The following is a 21,569-nucleotide window of genomic DNA, read 5'->3' as shown; positions in this document are numbered from 1 at the left end:
GGCGGCGGCTGGCTCCCATTATCCGCGAACCGAGGCAACAACGCTTCTCTGATCCCCATCAACTGTTTTTTCTTTTTTTTTTTCAATTTAATACTAATTTTATATTTAGATATATTTGTATTTTTTATTTAACGTCGATACAAATTTATAGTCACTGTATATGCACTCAAAATGAACTTATTAAATACTTTAAAAATAATACACACTAAATATGCAAATAAATTATGATGTAAAATTACTTATTTAGTTATTATGACTTCTTATATACTTACTCGATCTTTTATTAATATTTTAATAAAAATATCATGAAAAAGAAAAATTATTTTTTTAAATTATCATTTTTATATAATCTCTCATTACTTGTATTTTTAATTTTGACAAAAAAAATAAATCACAAATAAATCATTAACTCTGGTCTAAATCAAATATCGAATTAGTAATTTAAGGACTAGTTGACCTTTATATGCTTTGGGAGAGGAAAACTGACTTCTTTCATTCACTTTGGGTGATATCATTAATTAATTAATTAAAATTTGCGAGACTCAATTCTGTTAGAATATTTCTGTAAATGGATCATCATTAATTAAAATTTTAAATTATAAAAAATGAGTTGGTCAAATCAAAAGGCTGCATGCACACCCACACATGTCATTTTAACGGCGCATCCGAGAGATTCAGAAAGCCAGTTTGCCCTCACAGATCGGGTTTATACTCCACGCCGGTGGCCGGCAACCACTTATCACCGCTGATAAACGGCTTCACTGTGAACTTCGAAGCTTGTTTTCGGGTAATGTTTCTCAATCCCTTCCACGAAACCCTCTTCTTCGTCCAAGAACCTGGCCCCCGGTTCTCGAACTCGGCGTAGAAGATGGTGTCCGGCGCCGAATTGCCCGTCCAAGGCAGCCATCCCGTCGGATCGACGAAGCTTCCGATAATGGATTGCATGATTACGGTGGTGGAGTAGTTCTTCCACGGGCGGCCGAGGAAGGTCTGGACGGCGTTGAGGTCTCCGGACGGCGAGATCGTGCAGTTCTGGATGGATATTCCCGTGTTCTGATTCGGATCCATCTTGCCTTGCGCCGTGATCGTGTTCATCTGGCCGCGCATGGGGGCCTTCGCCAGGATGTTGCAGTTCTGGAAAACGACGGCGGAGTTGCCGAAGATGAAGTCGACGGTGCCGGAGATGTCGCATTCCCGATAGAATTGGCGGTTGGAGTGTGCGTAGAGAGTGTCCTGGAAAGCGTCGAAGCGACACCGATAGAAGACCGACTCATCCGCGGTTGAAATGAGCGCCACCGCCTGGTGCTTAGCCGGGCCGGCGGTGTTGACGAAGGCCATGTCTTCTGCAATAAAGCCCTTGCCAAACACAGCTGTAGCACAGTATGAAATAATTTCGTGTTAATAAACATAATTGATTGTCATTGTTGTATAATTTTTTTATATGGAATTTTCTAGGAAATGTCATGAATTTTACCGAATGTTGCAGTTTGAAACGTCGGAGTTCCATCGACGAAGTTGAGGCCGCCGGAAACTATGGTTTTATCCTTTCCATCACCGATCATCATCACGTTCCACTGTTTCTTCTCAACTCTCACGTTCTCGTAATAAACCCCCTTCTTCACGTAGATCACAAGCCTCTTCTTGCTCTTCTCCGGCACCGCTGCCAGCGCCGCCTTGATACTCTGGTACTTTCCCGACCCATCCTTGGCGACAACAACATCCACCTTCATCCTCCCGCTTCCACTCTCGATCAGTCTCCGATCTTTTCGAGATACCCACTCCGGCATCTCGGCCAAAACCATCAGCCGCCGTCTTCGTAGATTCGGGGGGCTCACAATGTTCGAGAACTGGTTGATTATGGCCAGGCTGTTGCTGGTGTACTCGGTTGAGTTCTGGAGATACTTCAACACGCTGGTTTTCAAGTTTTCGACTGTGGAAGCGTCGTCGAACCCGTCTATGCAAGTCTGCTGGAAAGTTCCGGCGGCACTCAGCCATGTTTGCAAATCGTCGAAAGCCTCCGTGAGGTCGCCGGAAGATGATAATGAGATGTTCATGTGATCCAAAGCGAGGTCCAACGCTTCACGACATGTCTCAAGTGCCGCCACTGACATCTTGTCGGCGCCGCCTATAGGCAAATAAACCATATCCATTAAAGAGAGGGAATATAAAAGTATAGTAAGAAAATATGTATTGACTATTATGGATATGTGTAGAGATTAATTAGGAGTATAGAGGAATTAAGTAAAATATCGAATAATGGAACGGTTAGTTTCTTCCTCGTACAGTTGATGTGTGTATATATTTTGATTTCGATTCTACACCACCTTGGAACTTAGAAAAGAAGAGGGCAGCTGATCGCGAGAGCTCATCCATGGCGACCTGAAGGGAAAGTTTGAAGACATCACCGGGCTGAATCTGGTTGGATTTTGCCAAAGGCAGAAGGCATCGGAGACACGAGTCAGGGTACAAAGTAGAGTCGCAAACCGCCTTGACGGCAGTGGAGATGGGTTGAGCGCCGCCACTGGCGCTGTCGCCACCTTTAGACTTTCGAACGGTGGTACCGACCACGGCACCCACTACGACGGCAATGAGGACGATGGAGGACAGGCTAATGAGGACGACTCGCTTCCTGGTTTTCCGGCGGGCCTCCAGGCGGAGTTGGTCAGTTTCGTTGATTTTGTCGTAAACTTTGACAGAAGCCATGCTTGTGAGCTCGACTTCTATATATTGGCTATGGTGATCGGAAAGTCGCTAACTTGACTGAAGAAGATGATGGGTGGACGTTTGAAGGTTCGATGAGACTAATCCATGGTTATATATATAGTAAGAATACGTGCGAGGAACTATATATGGAAGGCCATTAATTATACACAGAAGCATAACAACTAACAAGAGAAGAGAAGTGCTTCTCATGTCGTTGGCTTGCGGAGTACTGCTCTTCATGAACAACAGTGATCTGCATCGATTTTGGCATTTTGTTTTTGGTAATTCCTATTTTAGGCATGTGAGTATTTAGGCATCTAAATTTTGCACTGTATATAAGCTTATGGAAATTTTTAGATTTTGTCTTTTTAGGGAAACTTGACTAATTAGATGTAGGGTGTTATTTTTTATTAAGAAACCGTAAGCCGAATTGGTGTTCCTATATAATAAAAAGTCTATTTTGCATTGTATATTATTATACTCATTATCTCATACTTAACCTAACATAAGGTATTAGTTGCCACTTCTGCAATGGTTCTCTAGTTAGATTTTATTTACTCATTGGCAAATGGCAACTTGCAAGAGAGCCACTAGGTTTGGAAAGGCATAGAAGAGAAAGAAAATGTGGGACAATTATTTTTATATTTTAAATTTTAATTTTCAAAATAAGAAACTAAAACACAAAATGGAAACAAAAGGGTACCAAATGATGGTATGCAGACTCCAAATTTAAAAAGTTCCACTTTATTTTAATTTTTGGTATGATTATTTTAGTTTCAAAAATCCAAATCGAAGTTGACTCCTTTTTCTTCTTTTTCTTTTGTGTTTTTTATTCTCCTTTTTGTTGGGTAATATGACAGCTTGACCTTGTCTTCCTATAAATAACATTTATTGTAATCTCTCAAAAGACAGCATTCCATAATCAATAATCTTATAGAATGCAAGTCCATCAATGATCCACTCCTTGAAGGCTAGAACCATATGTCTGACCCAAACAACATTTCGCTTAAATATATGGGGTTCTTCGCATTCATTGAGACCGATACAATTAGAAAATAATTAATTTCAAGATATACAATTAAGGAGGGGTGTCAAATGTTCGGATTTGTTCGATTTTATAAGAATCAAGTAACCAAACCATTTTTAATAGTTCTGAAATAAAAATCGTAACCAAACCATTATATATATAAAACCAAACCATGACCAATCCTTCACATCGGACCGTTTCGATTCTATTCAATTAATATTTAGTTTTAAACATTTTCACAAAATATGACATTAGAAATAAATTTGTTAATCAAAATAAACTCATAACTTCATTAATGTTTCAAGTCTTGAAATAAAAGTAGAACAAAATAATTCATAAATTATCTCATCAAATGAGATTACATCGATTATTTAGTATAGCAATAGCGCATAAAAGTTTAGAAATAAAAGAGTTCATGAATCTCACTAGTTTCCTAATAAGTGATACTATTTATGCGAATATGTATATATATATATATATCAAAAAAATTATAATATATATAAGTATAATATTGATTTCAGTTTAGTTTGAACCACAGTTTGAAAAAAAAAAAAAATCAGTAACCAAATCAAATATATTGGTTCTAAATTTTTTAAAACCAAAACATAATCATTAAACCATAGAACTAATCCAAAAGACACAATTTGGTCCAATTCACCAATATTTGACACTCCTGTAATTAAGTTGACCTTCGCAAGATATGACTGCAGCCTATTCAATATGGACAAAATAAAGGCTGTCATGTTGACCCAACGGGGTTGGGTTGGGCCCAATATAGCCCATGGACTCCACCAATCAGGGCTGGCCAAACGGCCAAGGCCCAATATGTTTGAGATGGGGGAAGGGTTTTGTCCAGCTGGGGACCAAAATGTAAGTGGCCCGACCTTTTGACACCTCTACATTAATGGAAAATTTACACTTCAATGAGATGGTGTTCAAACTCTATAAATGACACTACTGCAAAGTCTGGACTCCCAGTTATGGCATGGGGAGCCTTAGTTCTTATGTTAGAATTGAATCGCATAACCAGATATCAAAGAAAGATAAAGAAATTTTAACGTATTCAGTCTCAACAGGCCTCTGTTGGAATAATTCACTCGATCAATTGGTGATATAGATAAATTTTAAACTTTCATGACCGGGAAAACTCCAGATAACGTTCTTTCACACGGTCACTGGCATTAAAATGGCAGCTTTGGGTTCTGTCCCCCAGCTCCAACACTTAAATGGTAAAACAAGCCATTTACAAAGTCGAATATGGAACCAGGAAAGCTGAATGTGATGGTAAATAATAAATTACCAGAGAAAACACACCACTTTCTAACCCTAATAACCAAATCTATAATTCAAAACCAAGAAGTTGAATTGTTGAAACATTTCAGAAAAGAATTATCAGCAGTTGTTCTCTGTTTCATTGTAGCAAGAGATTAATAAAGATTTAGCTAAGAAGTTCAAAACCAAAGCAACAATAAAAACCGATTTCAAGATGTGGCACTTCAACTTCAAACTGTCTTCCGCTTCGGTCAGTTTTCTAATAGCTCAGAAGTAGGACCAAAATAAGCAAACTTTGATATTCAACAATTACATTCCTTCCCGTAGTCTCTTGATTCAAATTTGACAATTTTCTTGCTAGCCAAATAATAATTTTGCTAGAGGCAAACCCAGTTATAATAACAGTAGCATCCAACGGCCTTTAATCATAATCTTTTTGGGTTTATCCTAATCCATTCCCTGGCTTCCTTTGTTGTTAGTGGGGAGAAACCAGTAAAGCCCTCTCCCTTTCCAAATGTTCAGAACAGTATTTTCTTGTATTAATGAAAAACAACCAGCTTATTGCCGAGCAAAAAGATAAACATAACAATCTCTGAATTTCAGGTCTCACGCTAATTTCACTCAGCAGATAATATCTCAACGTAGTATTTGTTAACTAATATATAAACCAAAAAGAGTAAAATATAGAAAAACATTCCGAACAAAAGTATTTTTCATTATGTTTAATAAATTTATCTATAAATAAGTCGTGTGATTTCTTATCTTGAAGTTTCCAAATAAATTTATCTCTCCCCTCCCCCCTCCCTTTAGATAAATTATCTTAGATTTTACTGATAAATTATCTTGATACAACTTTATTTTTACTATTTTAACAAACATTACCCAAATAAATAATCAAAGAATTCTCCATGGACAATTTTTTCTTTCTGATACCACAAAAACCGTAAAATACTATTGGGCACAAATTATTTTCCAAACAACTACTCTCTAAGCCAACTCAGCTCGCACATCAGAATTTCTTGCGAAGGGTAAAGGGTTTTGCAACAAAGAACCGCTGATTCAATAAGCGGTTTTAGGAGGCGGTGATAGAGTGTTTCAATGGAGAGCCACTGATTTCTCTCAGGGACAGTTCAGTTGTAGTGAGGGAGAGGATACTTGCAACAATTTTTTGGTGGGGGAAAACAACACCACTTTCAAGAAAACTTCAATCAGGGCGAGGGGAATAACAATTTCAATTTTGTTGTTGCAGTGTGCGGATCCCTCGTTGTGTTGTTCACCACCATTTGCGTCCGTGTTTTCTGACTTGAACCCAACAGAAGGTCTCAAGTCCCATACTTTCAGGAAATGTGTTTCAAGAAAAAGAGAAAGGAAATAAAATTTTTGAAACTTGAAACCCATTTCAAGTTTCAAACGTCCAATTATGTCATTCAGTAAATTCATCGAACAGGTAATGTCAAATACAGACGCCCCCATTTATCTCAAAATCATCGACAGCCACAAAAAAGCACATACATTAAAACATTTTCATATCCCATTTCCCAAATAGAGCAAGGCAAAATCCTACAAACGAACCTGGGCACAAAGATACTGCAAAAAAGAAAAAAAGAAATTGAAATGAAATCAAACCGCGCCTCTCAGGAACGATGATCGCCAACGGCTTCATTGGAATCGGCCGAGCTGCTCTCCATCACGACGGAATCAACCCCAGCGGGCTGTTCATCTTGCGCATTCACGAGCTTCTCCATGTCCCTCATCCTAGTCCGGGCAACATTCGCAACCAAAACTGCATGACAGAGATGACCTTAAGCATCTGTATGTGTGTATATATAAATATATATATATATAGAGAGAGAGAGAGAGGGAGAGAAGTCTAGAGAGAGGGGATTACCAGCGGCAGTGCCGATCGTCCAGACCCATAGTATCTTGACGCCGGGACTCTTGTCCTTCCACATTCTCTCTTCGCGAACTGGAATTTCCCGGTCCGCCGGCTGTATTAGCAGTTAAGCGCGCGATACCCTCTCCGGCGGAGGTGCGGCCCAGCCCATGAGCTTTAAGGCCCCAAGCCCAGTAGCCCGCACAGCACAGGCTTCCCAAATAATAATAATAATAATAATTTTTGAAAACTTTATATATTATAATAAATTAGTTGATGTATAACTGTTAAATTTAATTTTTTAATCAAATTTAGACGTATTTTTAATTTTTCATCAAATTTTATTAACAGAAATTAGTGTGGCATACATGATAATATAAACAACAAATTTATTTGATGTACAAATTTAATTAAATTATATAAATTAATAAATTTTAAAGTTATATTCATGTGGAGAGCTCTTATATTGTCTGATGCGAACTTGCAAGAGGGTGTGTGTGTGAGTCTCATCCCCTCTAGGTCCCACACTCCCTATCAATTTACTCATTTGGATAAATTTTATGTTATTTATGGATAACAAAAAAATTTCTTATTCATGTATATATTATGTTAATAAAATTTGATAGAAAATTACAAAGTTTATTAAATCTTATTTTGAGTCAAAGTTTGGTAACTAGGTACAAAATTTAAAATACAATGATTACTTGTAAAACAATATTTAAGAACTAACCACATAATTATTTAATAAAAAAGTATAATTCGTAACCCTTCATCTATCAACATTTTGAATCATAAAGGTATGATTTATCACACGCTCTGTTCTGCTATGTTGTTTGTAAATTTGTTAATTATAGTTGTAAATTACAAATTTGTGTGTATGTTTCTAACTTTTTTTTTGGTTGTAAACATTTTGTATCAATAATACAAAAAAATATATATATTAATTGGACTTTATTTTATTTTTTCAATTAAAATCTGTTTTAACTTTAAAAGGATTAAAATAATAGATAGCGTGGCAAAATTTCAAGTAACTGTTGAATTAATCAAAATTAGTTGTTCACTTAAATTTGTATATTAGTTCAATTCGATTTTTAAATTTGAGTTTTTTTATTATTTCAGTTGGATTCAATCTCTTTATTGAAAAAAAATTAAAATAATTGAATCAACTAAAATTTATGTGCTCGAATTATTAATTGATTAAAAAAGTATTCTTAATCAAATAATATCATACTTAATCGAGTGACCAAATAATTTAATTGAATAATAATTATTGGACAAGAGTGTTGGTCCTTGTACTCAATTTATTAATCGAAACTTTTTAATCAAGTAATATTATTTTTATTCAAGTAACGAATATTTTTAATTGAATAATATAATTTTTATTTAAGTAATAAATTTTTTTAATCAAATAACATTTCTAAATTTGTTCACAAAAGTTAATTGAATAAAAATTATTCTTAATTGAGTAATATTCTTTTTAGTTGAGTAACACTTATTTTTATTTAAGTAACACTTATTCTCTAAATTATTTATATATGTTTATATTTAAAAAAAAACGATTTGAGCAATTATTCAATTGGTTTAATTTGATTTTAAAAAAAAATTACTCTATTTAATTTAAATAATTTAGTTGGTTTAATAATCAATCAGACTAAATGCTCACCTTACTCATGTCTATTGGCTTACACACTCTTTTTTATGCTAAAATACACATTAATTAATAATTATATGAACGATATAAAAGCAATAAATATAGATACAAGAATATTATAGTTAAGTGTAGGGTTACGTGATAGCTAAAGCCAAGAGGGGAGCCACATGACGCCCAATGGGAGTAGCCATAATTTTTGTTGGTTTTTATGTTTTTAAAAAATATTTTATATTAATAAATTAAACACTCAAATAATTTTTTATAAATTGTCTTTTAAAAGACATTCATAAGCTTAAACTTTATTATAAATAATACTCAAAAAAACTTTAATCATATTTTAATACTATCGTTGTAAAGTTTTATCTATAATTTTCTTGTTAGTTTAGTATTCTAAAAATGTAAATATTTTGAATATAATTTATCGGAATAATAATTTGATCAATCTTACACTTAACAAGATAATTAACTTTGCTAAGGTTTAAAAAGTTCCAATAAATAGGTCTTTAAGAAAGTATAAAAATAAAGATTTAGATAATAAGATATATTAAAATTAATTAAAATAAATAAATAAATAAAATTAATTAGAGATCATTCAATTCTCATCAGACAAGATGCTTAAGCCGATAAGATAAACACAGTTGATAGTCTAATGATAGACAAAGATGGCAAACCTCCTTAATTTCAGGCCTCAAAATAATAACATTCTTGTAATGAAAATTTAATTCGCACCAGGGTTGGTATAGTTACAAAATTAATTACCGTCAACATAAGTTGTTTAGTTAATTGCACATTTAATTGTATAATAATATACCCATTTTTTTTGTAAAATTATAAAGTATTTTACAGTAAAACAGTCACAGCCTGCAACTCAAAATTATTTCTCAAACTAGTCCGATGTAACCATAGATTTTGATTTTGGAAAAGGAATTGGGTTAGAGGCTGGGAGTTTTGGTTTGATATTTTTTTTTATTATATTATAAAGTCTTTAAGAGTCTGTAAATGAAGAAATCATATACCCACAATTAAAATAAGTTTTAATTCAGCGTGCCATTGCTGACTTTTGGCTGATGTGCCAAATTTGACTCGAGAGACATTTTTCCCCACTTTTAAAACACTAATCAATTAAGACAGTTCAATTTATATTTTAGTGCCAACCACCAACCGTCAATGTTACGTGCATGCATGTACAAGAAACCGTGATATAGCCCTCGGGGCATAGTTTCTTTGTGGCAAAGAAATTACTTTGGGTTGTTGTTTTTTGGGTTTTTAGCTTCAGTATTTAAATCTTGATTAATGGAGAAAACTCAATTATTAGAGTGATTATGAAAATTAAAAATAACTTACCGCTTTCATGTTTGTGATGGGATTAGAGATCGAACTGAGAGCTGAATTATCTGATTTACATCTTCTGCTGATATCGTGGAGCAATAGCAGGGACGTTCGTGATAGTACGTTAATAAAAAAAATAAAGTTGTCATATACTGATAATATATTTTTATAGTTAAAATAACTTGTTTCCTAATTATATTCAAATGAATGATCTATTAGAAAGTAACATAGAAAATATAGGTAGAAGAAAAAACCTACCCCCTTGCAAAGTGGTAGTCTAATTAGTTGGTAGAGACGTCTTTGTTACTTTTTGAAAATAAATTATAATCATAGTGTGAGCATATAACAGAATTATTATAAATATTATAGGTGGGATTAGGATAACAAATTCGGACTCCCAATAATTAATAAGTATAATTAAAATTAAATATTCTTTAATCACTTTAACTCTATATTTTATTTTTATTTTTTTAAAAAAAGAACTTGGCCCGAACAGTAGTAGCAGGGTTCAGTGAGTACTAATGTCAACCCAAGACATTGCTTTCTTTTGTTCCTACAAAGGAGAGCCATTATTTTGCTCCAAATTAAATGGCATGATAATGTTGGTCAGCTCAGCTGCAATAATGCGCAACTCATTGCTGACTTTTTAGCCAATGAGGCCAAATTTGACTTAGGTAAGACGTGTGTTTATGAAATTAAAGGTATCAACTAACATGTATTCACGTTTTTAATCAAATAATCATTAAGTTATGATTATGTGTTATTTTTTTCTAAATTTTTTGCCTCCTTTACTACAGAAGTGGTACTTTCAGCGATGGAGGTCAGTGTCGTAACTGCTGGTCATTCATTTGTGACGAACTATTAGTGACTGCTTTTGACAATCAAGTTGGTTGTTATCATGACTTTAAGGGATGGTTTGTGGCCTTTTAGTGGCGGGGCCTGGGCTTCACTGCTAAAGACCATATCTCCTTTTTATTAATATAATAATAATAAATATACTGCTGTAACATTTCAATTAGATTATTAATTAAGATATAGATTAAAAAATAAAATATAAAAAATATGCACGAGATATTAAACTTTAATAAAAATCAAAATATAGTAACTAGTGTGTTATAAAGAATAAAGTTTGAAGGCCAATAGGGTAATTTACCATAAAATTATTTTTAAATTAATTATTCATACCATCATTTTTGTATAAAACTCATTCTCATATAGAATATTATTAAATCCAATAATAATTTTTTAGATTACCTTGCAAGCCAATTTTGACTAAATATTTGTAAAGTGCTTTGTCATGGGAGGATAAAAGTTTTTATAATAAAAAATGGTGACAACATCACAAACACAAATAGACAAATAATAAAAGAAACATATTTTACAAAGAACGAAAAGGATATATTTGAAAATTATTAATTAATTTATGTATTTACAAATGTTATCTTATTTTAACTTAAACACCAATGTGCATAAAAAATAAAGGGACAAAATGGTAAAGTCATTTAGTCGATCGATTATTTCGGTAAACTTTTTTGATGTGCAAATAATTAATTATTTGACTTTTCGATTCTTCTTCGATCTTCTTCTTGTCGACCGAGAATTTCATAATTGAAAGAAAATGTTTCTACTTATATTCAAAGCGGTTAAGCTTGCAGAATTGAAATAATAGATAATGAAGTAATAAAGTATATTTTAAAAATTATAAATAAAAATATAAATATAAAATGAAGACTAGAAATATTGAGAGAAAAAGTATTTGTGATGGATTGATTGATGGGGGGAAGAAAAAAAAAAAAAAAAGGGAAGAAATGAAATAAATAAACGGGAGGAGCGGGGCGGGGCGGGGCGGGGCGGCAAGAAGAGGAAGTGAATGAATGCTACAAAAATGTCGCTAACAAATTGGGTGACAGCTAGGCTCTCCTCCTCATTCTCGTCGCCTCTTCTATCTCCCAACCACCACTCGGCTTCGATAAATCGTCTCTCCAATTCGCTCCCTCTCCGACTCCGAACGAGGAGGAGCTGTTCTCCTATATCTATCAGCCGCCGCCTCTACTCATCTACGGCCGCTATGGGAGACTCTCCTGCCGATGCCGGGATGGACGCTGTCCAGAGGCGTCTCATGTTCGAGGACGAGTCAGTAAAACTTCCTATTTATTGACTGAACAGAGTGTATATTGCTTGATTTATGAGTTTTTCGGATTCTTAATCTGTCTGTTTTTTTTTGATCGAGGACGAGTCAGGAAAACTTTCGTTTTTCCGACTGACTAGGGCGTAGGTTGCTTGATTCCTGATTGTTTTTCTGATTCCTAATCTGTTTGTTTATTTCTGACGCAACGATGCTGTCCGGAGGCGTCTTGTGTTTTGGGAACGCGTCAGTAAACCATTCATCTCTCCGAATCCGCGTCTTCTTGACTGAATAATATAGATTGCTTGATTTCTGAATGTTTATCGGATTCTTGATCTGTTCGTTAATTTACGACGCAAAATGGATGATGGCTTAGGTAATTGACTGATTGTTTTTTTTTTTTTTATATCGGCGATGATCTGGTTTTTGCCTTTTTGGTAACTGTTTCGTCTTTACTGAGGCCAGTGTGATGGTTTGAGACAGGGATGTTTTTGCAGAGCAAGCGTGAGTATGGATATGGACTGATAATTTCCGTGGCTTATCTGTCTAAAATTTGCTTGAAGTAGCACGTGTTTGCTGTGTGTACATGCACGCATTTGTGCCTTAACAAATATTTTTTGCAATAGTGCAGCGGCTAAAACCTGGATTTGTAGGCTTCCTGTTTGATTAGCCCGAACACCCCCCCCCCCCCCACCCCTAAAAAAATAATAATAAAAAACAAAAAATAAAGGGTTTGCAGTTGAATTTGTGCAACCCTGATCCATGTTGATTGCTTTCAAGAATTGGAAGGAAAAGAAAAATTGTGAGGAGCTCAACCCAGTATAGAATCTGATGGCCTGAGGTTGTGATGCCTCCCTTTTTGAATTTGTTACTGAAGTGGGCTTGGCTTCCTCAAAATGAAAATATGAGAGAGAGAGTGTAAAAACTATTATCTTTTAAAATTTTATTTTAACATTCTCCTTTTTATTTTTTAAGAACAGGACCTTATTGAAAATACTTTATTTGTCTATAAAAAAACAGCTATTTTGGAAATTTTGTTGGAATAAGGATCTTTTCATAAACACACATTATCTTGTCGTTACTATATTCGGTTGGGAAGGGAAAATGTTTGTCCATTTCTTCAACTGAAAGCCAGATTGATCCTTTGGGCATTTATCAATCGTGGTTAGATACCAATTATAAAATTGAGGTCCAACTCCTGTTCAAAGTAGATGTGAAGGTTGAACATTGTGCCGTATAGGTCTGGTGCCAATTCTAAAGATCTGGCTATAACTAAAATCATGACATTTAGTATGCATAACATCTGTTGGGAAACAGTTATATTTTGTGTGCTTGCAATGATAATAAGATAATTGTATCAAACTACTATGGTGCTATATGTTGTTTTTAGGACTTAAATTAATGAGGTCTGCTTTTGTTATCTTTTCTTGACATATAACTGAACAACTTGGACGATTTTTCTCTATTCATTATCTACTTCCTCCACCCATCAATAAAAAAAAAAAAGTATCATTTTCTGTTTAGCGAGGTTATTACATATGAAAAACTTGGCATGCACTGCAAGATCCTTTAATTTAGTTCCAGTCAAGACTCAAGATGACGACACCACCAACCTACGAAGCCTTTATCTCTCTATGTGGGGCCAGCTATAATTTAGTTCCTGTCAAGCATTATTAATATAGTGTGATTCGTTTTGCTGGTGCTTACAGATTTTTGTTCAAAGTATTTCAGTTACTTTATTGGTTCTAATAAAATTTCTTCAACCAAACTTCTGCAGGTGCATATTGGTGGATGAAAATGATCGTGTTGTTGGCCATGATACCAAATACAATTGTAAGTAGATTTTTCCCTCAAAGTTGGTAAATAAATGTATTGATACAGATCTCCTCCCAGCAACTAGCTGAGGTAAATGGTTTATAGTTTCTTAATATTGGCCCCTTGTTTGGATGGAGGGAGAAGAGATGGGATGGGATTTGTTTGAGAGAGTTTCATAATGGAACGTATGGGGAGGGGAGGGTATTATCCCCTCTCATACCCCAATTTTTGTTACACCCCAGTTTGGGGTGTGGGGAGGGGGACGGAAATATATTAATAATTTTTTTTATTATGTTTACTATTTTACCCTTACTATTTTGTAAAAACTCAATATCATTCTTAATCTAAAAAAAATTCTATAATTTCTTTTTTATAGTTTAACGTGATATATTTTGTGTAGATACTTAAAATTATAAGTATAAATCTACAACACATTTCAAGGCTCATGCATATTTAGTTTGTTCTCCTGCAATGCTAAAAGAATAAACAGATTTTGTTTGTTGTAATTTATTTTGAAAGTGAAGCATTTAATTGTCACTTTGTTTTTATTACTTTTTCGTGCTGTCTCCTATGTAAAGATTCCAAACAAAGTAAACTTGTATTATGCTCCTTACGTTCCATGTTTCCAAACAAGGGGAGACTAACACCTTTATGTTTTGTGTAGATACTTAAAATTAGAAGTATAAATCTACAACACATTTCAAGGCTCATGCATATTTAGTTTGTTCTCCTGCAATGCTAAAAGAATAAATAGATTTTGTTTGTTGTAATTTATTTTGAAAGTGAAGCATTTAATTGTCACTTTGTTTTTATTACTTTTCCGTGCTGTCTCCCATGCAAAGATTCCAAACAAAGTAAACTTGTATTATGTTCCTTACGGTCCATGTTTCCAAACAAAGGGAGAGTAACAACCTTTATGTTTCTTCCCTTACCATTTCAGTCCTTCCAGTATATATTGATTTGTCCTCTACTCTGATCCTCTCCCAGTCAAAACCTGAACTTTTGATATGTGCAAAGATGTCAATTTTATTTGTCAATTTTAATGCAATAATTGTCTTTTCTTTTGTCACTTACACTGTTACTTTTACCTTTCTCCAAGAAGATTTTTCCATTAAATCTTCTCCTAGCATGCTTTTTATTTCTAGAAATTTGTCATACATCTGAATTTTAGAAATTTGGTGTGTGGTAACTCAGAACAATCATCGTTCATGGTGAGGTTTTGGAAACAACAGAGAGGATGCAGAGTGAGGGTTTGTGGATGTCATGGTTGGGAAGGATGCTGGGTTGGTTATGGAGCTGAGCAAGTGAGAAGATGGGAGGTTGTGGGTTATTAGGATGATGCAGGAGCATATTCTTCATTTATTAATGTTTTTGTTTAGCATATGCTTAGTATTTGTGTTATTAGGTTTTGGTTAGTATTTATATTGTTAGCTTGATAAGTAGTCATGTGATTAGCATGTGACTTCTAATTTAAATGAACTGCTAAGATTAGAAGGATTTATTCCCGATCAACGACTAGGATTTATTATTACTGTAACACTAATAAAAAGTCTTTTGAGACACTTTTTAAGAAGCCATTTTAACTCTAATACAACTTTTGAGGTTTTCTTAAACCATAATATTCAGATCATTGCTTCAGCTTTGATTTTAGACTTTCCTAGCCCTAATTGTACTCCTGTTTTGCTGATTGTTCATCTGTCGCTGCGTCAAGGGACCTCTCATTTGCTATTATGGCCATGGCAGGGTTTGTTTGGAATTTGGAAGAGTGGGGCCATTGTGTGGGGGAGTCCCCTTCCACTATTAAGAGGAACTGAGAGTGAAGTGTCTGAATGGGTTGTGAGAAGGGTTAGTTAATGTGATGATGTGGGTGTCCATTGAAGTTTAATTGATTTATGTTGTATTCATTGGAAGCTGTTACACTAAGGCTATGAGATTGTTGCGTATCATTTTATGGAATGTGAGGGATTGGAATGACCTTTGCAAGATATTCTTTTGCTGATTAAGTTTCTTTGGATGCTACGAGGTTTGTTGGGGTGATATCTAGAATTGATGATTTTTTTTTTTTTTTTTTATTCTTGACTCTGATATTTGATGATTCTGTGGGTTATTTTCTGATGTCAAAGCTAGAATTTACTTTTGTTTGTTATTTCCGATGGTGATATTTAATGGTTGTATGGGTTATATTATGATGTTAATATCTAGAATGATGTTTGTGTGGGTTCTATTTTGTTTCCTATCTAGAAGAATGGAGAGAATGGATTTCTTTGGGCTTTATTTGAGCTTATGGTTCTTAATGTAATAGGTGGGAGATGGGTTTGCAGAAGGGAACTCTTGGACTTAAATGTAGGTTTTGTTGCCCTTGGTCTTTGGGGTTGGGTTTCCTTGGGAGAGCTTGGGTGCTTGAGGGTGAGTAGTGCAATGAGAAGTTTTTTGAGTTCTGTTGATTTTTAAGAGCTTATGGAATACCTTTAGAGGCAATTGCTTCTCATAGGCCAACTCTAGGGATTCAATTCTCATTTCATGCCTATCTTAGAAAGGTACTTTATTTGTTAGGTTGATTGTGGTAGCATTATTTTGAGAAACGTGGTTGGGAGAACCTTGGTTTGTGGACTTAGTCTAGGGTTAGTGGTAAGGTTATATGGTAGGGTCTCCTGGTTGCTGTCTTGCAAGATAGTTAAAATTCTTGAAGTAGGACACTAAGAAGCAGAGTAGAGAGGTTAGAGGAAGTTAGTGTCTGCATTGATGGGTCTTGGGCGAGGTTAAGGTCTTGGATAGAAAGAAGCAGGGAGAATCTTTCTTAGGAGGAGATGACAAGAATGCATACTATAAGATGGGAAGAAAGATTATGACTTGGAGACAAAAGTCTAGTTTGCTTTGTTTTAAAGAATATGGGAATTTTAAATTGTTCTATGGGTCAGTCAATGCCGATAAGAGACAGGACATACTGGAACTCTCACATTGGATGGTGGGGAGCTGTCTAGGGAGTGTGTTTCCAATTTTTTTAATAAAGTTGAAACTCTTTGTTAGGAGGTGGATTGGAACTTGTCCAATGATTAGGGAAGTTCAGGAGTCGAAGTTTTTTTTTTTGTCTTATTAGCTTGCTGGACGCATAATGATTGTTGACACTGTTTGAGAGCTTGTCTGGGGGGAGGAGGGTTTGATGGGACATTATTTTTAAATCTCAAATGCATTTGTGTGGTCATCAGATTTAGGTGCAAAGCTGTTTTGATTGTATATTACTATGATTGTTTCCGTTTCTTGCTTATTATTGTGGAAAATGTGTTTTTGGGGCAAAATGGAAGACCTTGGATTTGGGGTTCAATTTTGACTCAAGTTTTTGTTTTGATTGTTAAATTTTCATTTTGACTGTCATAATTATGTTTTTGGTTAACGGCACCCTAAGAGTTTTATCAGAGTTCTAGAATTCATACATCCTACTGCAACTAGTGGGATTTAGGCTTGATATGGAAGTTGTTAAATTATGTTTATGGAAGCTTTGAGTCTGATGGTGCAGGGAGTGGACGGACAAGGTGGGGAATTAGGAGGGGAGAGCTATTGCTATTTCTCATCTTTTTGCTTATGACACTCTTCTCTTTATTAGGCTTCTGGGAGAGAGTTGAGGCTTTTTGGTGTATTCTTTTTTCTATTTGTTTTAGTTTGGGCAATTAGGAGGGGGTAGCTATTGCCACTCTACTCATCTTCTTTTTGCTTCTGACATTCTTCTCTTTGTTTAGGCTTATGTCAATTCTCTTTCTTCACATTTTTTGGTGTATGCCTGTTTTGCAATAAACACTTTTCTTTTTCATCATTTTAAACAAAATTTGTAATCTTAGAGCTTGCTTATCCTAAATGACCTTGAAAATTTCCAGTTTGTTGCCTTTTCTCCTTGTGACTTGTTTTAACTAAAGGAAGCATCGGTATATATGTTGCTTATGCATGCTTTTGACAAGCTTCTTGTTGTTAGATCCTTATTAACTTTCTTTTATTGTCCATGCATTATCTAATGAACAGGTCACTTGATGCAAAAGATTGAATCTGAGAATTTGCTCCACAGAGCTTTCAGTGTGTTCCTGTTCAACTCTAAGTATGAGCTACTCCTTCAGGTATGTGTTGAAATTTTAATGGAATGGGAACCATCAACAATATGTACACAATTTGTGATGCTGTTTGAATCTAATTGTATATGTACAGGCACGTGTCTGTTGGGAGTGTTTGTTCCAAAATAATTTTAATGTGCATCCAAATGAGGACAGTTTTAATTATGAGTTTGTGCACTTATCATCTTGGGTTGGCTTTTACTTTTCACCTGTAGGTAAAGGCTAAGTCAGATTTGGAGGCATTCTGTTTAGTGGTATCATAAACTGTTTCCTAAAAAAAAAAATAAGAGAGAGATCTCTTAGTGCCTGTTCAGTTTCAAAAAACATTTTTTTTAATTTTTCAACTTCAATTTTCTATTGAATAGTTGAATCTCCAACAAGCAAATAGAAAATTCAATTTTCTAATTTTTCAACTTTATATTATGAATTGGAGAACATCAAAAAAGATGTTTTCTAAATTTTCTAGAAATGAATTCTATTGCTTTTTGAAACATAAAATTTTAGAGCATATTTAGTTATAAAATTGGTGTTGAAAATTAGAAATGTTTCCCACAACTGAACAGGCCCTTAACTTTTTCTCTTTTTTTTTCCTTTCAAATACTTAATGGTGTTACTGAAAACATTCTTTATATTGTAAGTAGGTATGAGAAATCATTAAACTTTTAGATGTAGTGGACAAGCAAGCCTTTATCTAACGTTTCTCAGCACAACTAATATGTTCTAATTATTACTTTTTGGACGTATTCAAATTCTATCTCTCTCTCTCTCACTCACTCACATGCGCCCCCCCCCCCCCCCCAACCCACACACACCCTCAGTAGAAGACTAATTTGTGTTGTAATTTAGATATATTTTGATTGTTCTAGAAAAATATTTAGACACATTTTATCTTTTGAAAATAGATTTTTGTACCCTATATTTCAACTCAACATTGAATTTTGTATACAACTATTAGAAATAATGAGAAACAAAATTACCAAGACTATATGATCTATCTTTACCATATTGTTGATAGGCCTTGATCTAACATTAAAATTCTCAATAATTATTGATGGTAATTCAAACATATATGATAGGTCAACTACTAGCATGCATTTCCAATGTAATGAGACATATATTCTTTGAGATGATCAAGCTACTAAATGATGCTTCTTACTTGGGAACTCAATTCTGTTGTGTCTGATTAAATATTTGTTCTTAGATGACTATTCTGATCTTTTCAGTACAGTAAAATTGTCAACTTCTATTTTATCACCTGGGTTAATGTTGGCTCTAGTGGGAATACATTGACATTTCGAACTGTCACTATGTTTGGGAAGAAAAAGAAAAAGTATTGTCATTGGCCAAAACCTTCCCACAAATAATTTAATTGACATTGTTTGTCCCTCCCTTAGCATGGAATTGATTTGGAGAAAAGAAGCACAAATACAGAGAGAGCATGGATGCAACATGAGAGAGCATACTTGCATTAGAACCTAGACGGGTGGCGGACAAGCAACAGATGAATTACATGTTATGCATATTATATGGAAATAACAAACTCTTTGCAAAGAGGGGAGGGCAGCCTTGGTAGGTTAAGGTTGCTTCTTGATTGGAAGGTTATGGGTTTGAGTTGTGGAAACAGACCCTTTCCCAACCTTTGCAAGGCAGGAGCCTTGTGCACTAGGGGCACCTTTTAGGACTCTTTACTTTTGTATAGAATATATTAATGTTTTATACATTTCCAAACATTTAAGAAATCTTTGTTTTTTTCAATTCTATGCATTCTACATCTTGAAAAAGAAGTGCAAATAACAAGTTTTGTGTGCTTATCTAATAAAACTATATATTCAAGCCAGTGGATTTCTATGCATCCATCTTCCAGAAAATATGGTTTCTGGATCATCCAGATATAGAAAATATCTTCTACCTTTACTTTATACCCATGTTTGAGGGATAGCTCTAACTCATTATCTTTTTCTCCTCGTACTGATTTTATTAGGGACATTACCTTTTTGTATTTCACAGCAAATGAAATTACTATTTTTTCTTTTCTCATACTCATTCTATTGTGGACAATTATCTTTTGGTATTTTGCAATAAATGATATTACTATTGTTTTAGTCTTGTAATCGTTTTGAGGATATCATGTAACATATGTTGTAACCTGTGTTAATGAGCAGCAAAGGTCAGCAACAAAGGTAACGTTCCCTCTGGTGTGGACAAATACTTGCTGCAGCCATCCGCTGTACCGAGAATCTGAGCTCATTGAAGATAATTACCTTGGTCTCTCTCTCTCTCTTTCGTACTGCAATCACACTGGTTGCTGTCAGAGGATTGTTTTACTCTTCATCTGGACACCTGATTTGACTCTTTTTTTGGGGGGGGTGGGGGGTGTTAATGTAACTTCTAGGGGTAAGAAATGCTGCACAAAGGAAGCTTCTGGATGAACTGGGTATTCCTGCTGAAGATGTGCCTGTTGATCAGTTCTTCCCACTGGGTCGCATGCTGTACAAGGCAGCATCTGATGGGAAGTGGGGCGAGCATGAACGTAATAACTCCTTTCCTCAATTCAATCAGAACTCTTGACATATTTTATCTGCCATTTTGCTTTTTTTTTTCTTTCCTAAACTATGGACTGATCATGGTGCATCTTATCATTGGTCTTGTTAGAAACGCATTAACTTATGGATGTTGCAATGATGCCATGCATGAAGGCTTACTAATCTGTACCTAAATTTTTCCAATTGTCTTGCTAGGCTTTCTTTTCATGATAGTTAGAGAGCTGCTATTTTTGTTTAAACTGTATCTACCCTGGTTTAAGTGACATGTAACATCAGCATCATCATAATTATTATTTATCTTTTGATTCATTGATGTAATTGTGTTATTCTGCCTACAGTTGACTACCTACTCTTCATTGTTCGAGATGTTAATGTGAACCCGAACCCTGATGAAGTTGCTGACATCAAATATGTGAACCGAGAGCAGCTGAAAGAACTGCTGCAGAAAGCAGATGCTGGTGAGGGAGGCCTGAAGCTGTCCCCATGGTTCAGGCTAGTGGTTGACAATTTCTTGTTCAAGTGGTGGGATCATGTGGAGAAAGGCACCCTGGCAGAAGTCGCTGATATGAAAACCATTCACAAACTGACTTAAAAGTCAGCTCTCGCCCAATATTGTGGCTGGGTCATGAATACTGCTGTCTTGCTGTTTGAACAAAGTTGTTCTTCCGAAATGAAAACTTGCTGTTCCCCTGCTGGTTTAGCCCAAAAAAAAAAAAAAGAAAAAAAGAAAAAGAAAACTCGTTGCTGTTACTAAGTTCTGTTTTGATGCCTAAAAAATGTGGCATGGTGGTTTAGCTTCTCTTACTTGGAATTAGAAGACTTGAGCTACAGTGTATTTTGACATGAGAAGCTAAACAAAAAGAAACTTTGTCAGCATATGCAGCGCTCTCTCAAGCCTTGTAATGGTAATTAAGATGCATGGTTGTTTTGTGATGGGAAGATTATGGCTTTTTAAGTTTGGAATCTCTTTAGAAAATATATGATCTTTCTCAATCTCCATAAAATGTGGAGGCCCGTGCATTTGGAGAGGTTCATTTGAGGTACCTTGATGATTTTTGCATTGAATAGTCTTGCGGATTTTATTAGAAAAATTTGTTGGATTCACAAATTTAGTGAGGTGGTAATAGATGCTAT

At 34.8% G+C, this 21,569-nt stretch overlaps 2 protein-coding genes across 2 annotated transcripts; one reads left to right on the top strand and one right to left on the bottom strand.

Moving 5' to 3' along the window:
* Window positions 1-518: 518 nt before the first annotated feature.
* On the bottom strand, window positions 519-3,234 carry LOC127797807 (probable pectinesterase/pectinesterase inhibitor 46). The gene is made up of 3 exons (XM_052330965.1): window positions 2,322-3,234; window positions 1,475-2,125; window positions 519-1,370 (listed from the first exon to the last, which is right to left on the bottom strand). Exons 1-3 carry the CDS (start codon window positions 2,701-2,703, stop codon window positions 694-696), a joined length of 1,710 nt encoding a protein of 569 aa, XP_052186925.1. The 5' UTR covers window positions 2,704-3,234; the 3' UTR covers window positions 519-693.
* Window positions 3,235-11,706: 8,472 nt separating this feature from the next.
* LOC127809031 (isopentenyl-diphosphate Delta-isomerase I) lies at window positions 11,707-21,390 on the top strand. The gene is made up of 6 exons (XM_052347779.1): window positions 11,707-11,988; window positions 13,758-13,813; window positions 17,807-17,898; window positions 20,055-20,157; window positions 20,285-20,422; window positions 20,774-21,390. Exons 1-6 carry the CDS (start codon window positions 11,726-11,728, stop codon window positions 21,025-21,027), a joined length of 906 nt encoding a protein of 301 aa, XP_052203739.1. The 5' UTR covers window positions 11,707-11,725; the 3' UTR covers window positions 21,028-21,390.
* Window positions 21,391-21,569: the final 179 nt, after the last annotated feature.

The sequence above is a fragment of the Diospyros lotus genome, chromosome 1 (assembly GCF_014633365.1).
Source record: "Diospyros lotus cultivar Yz01 chromosome 1, ASM1463336v1, whole genome shotgun sequence".
In the NCBI taxonomy this organism is placed as follows: Eukaryota; Viridiplantae; Streptophyta; class Magnoliopsida; order Ericales; family Ebenaceae; genus Diospyros; species Diospyros lotus.
Note: the sequence above shows the minus strand (reverse complement) of the source record. Positions and strands in the feature narration are given on the sequence as shown.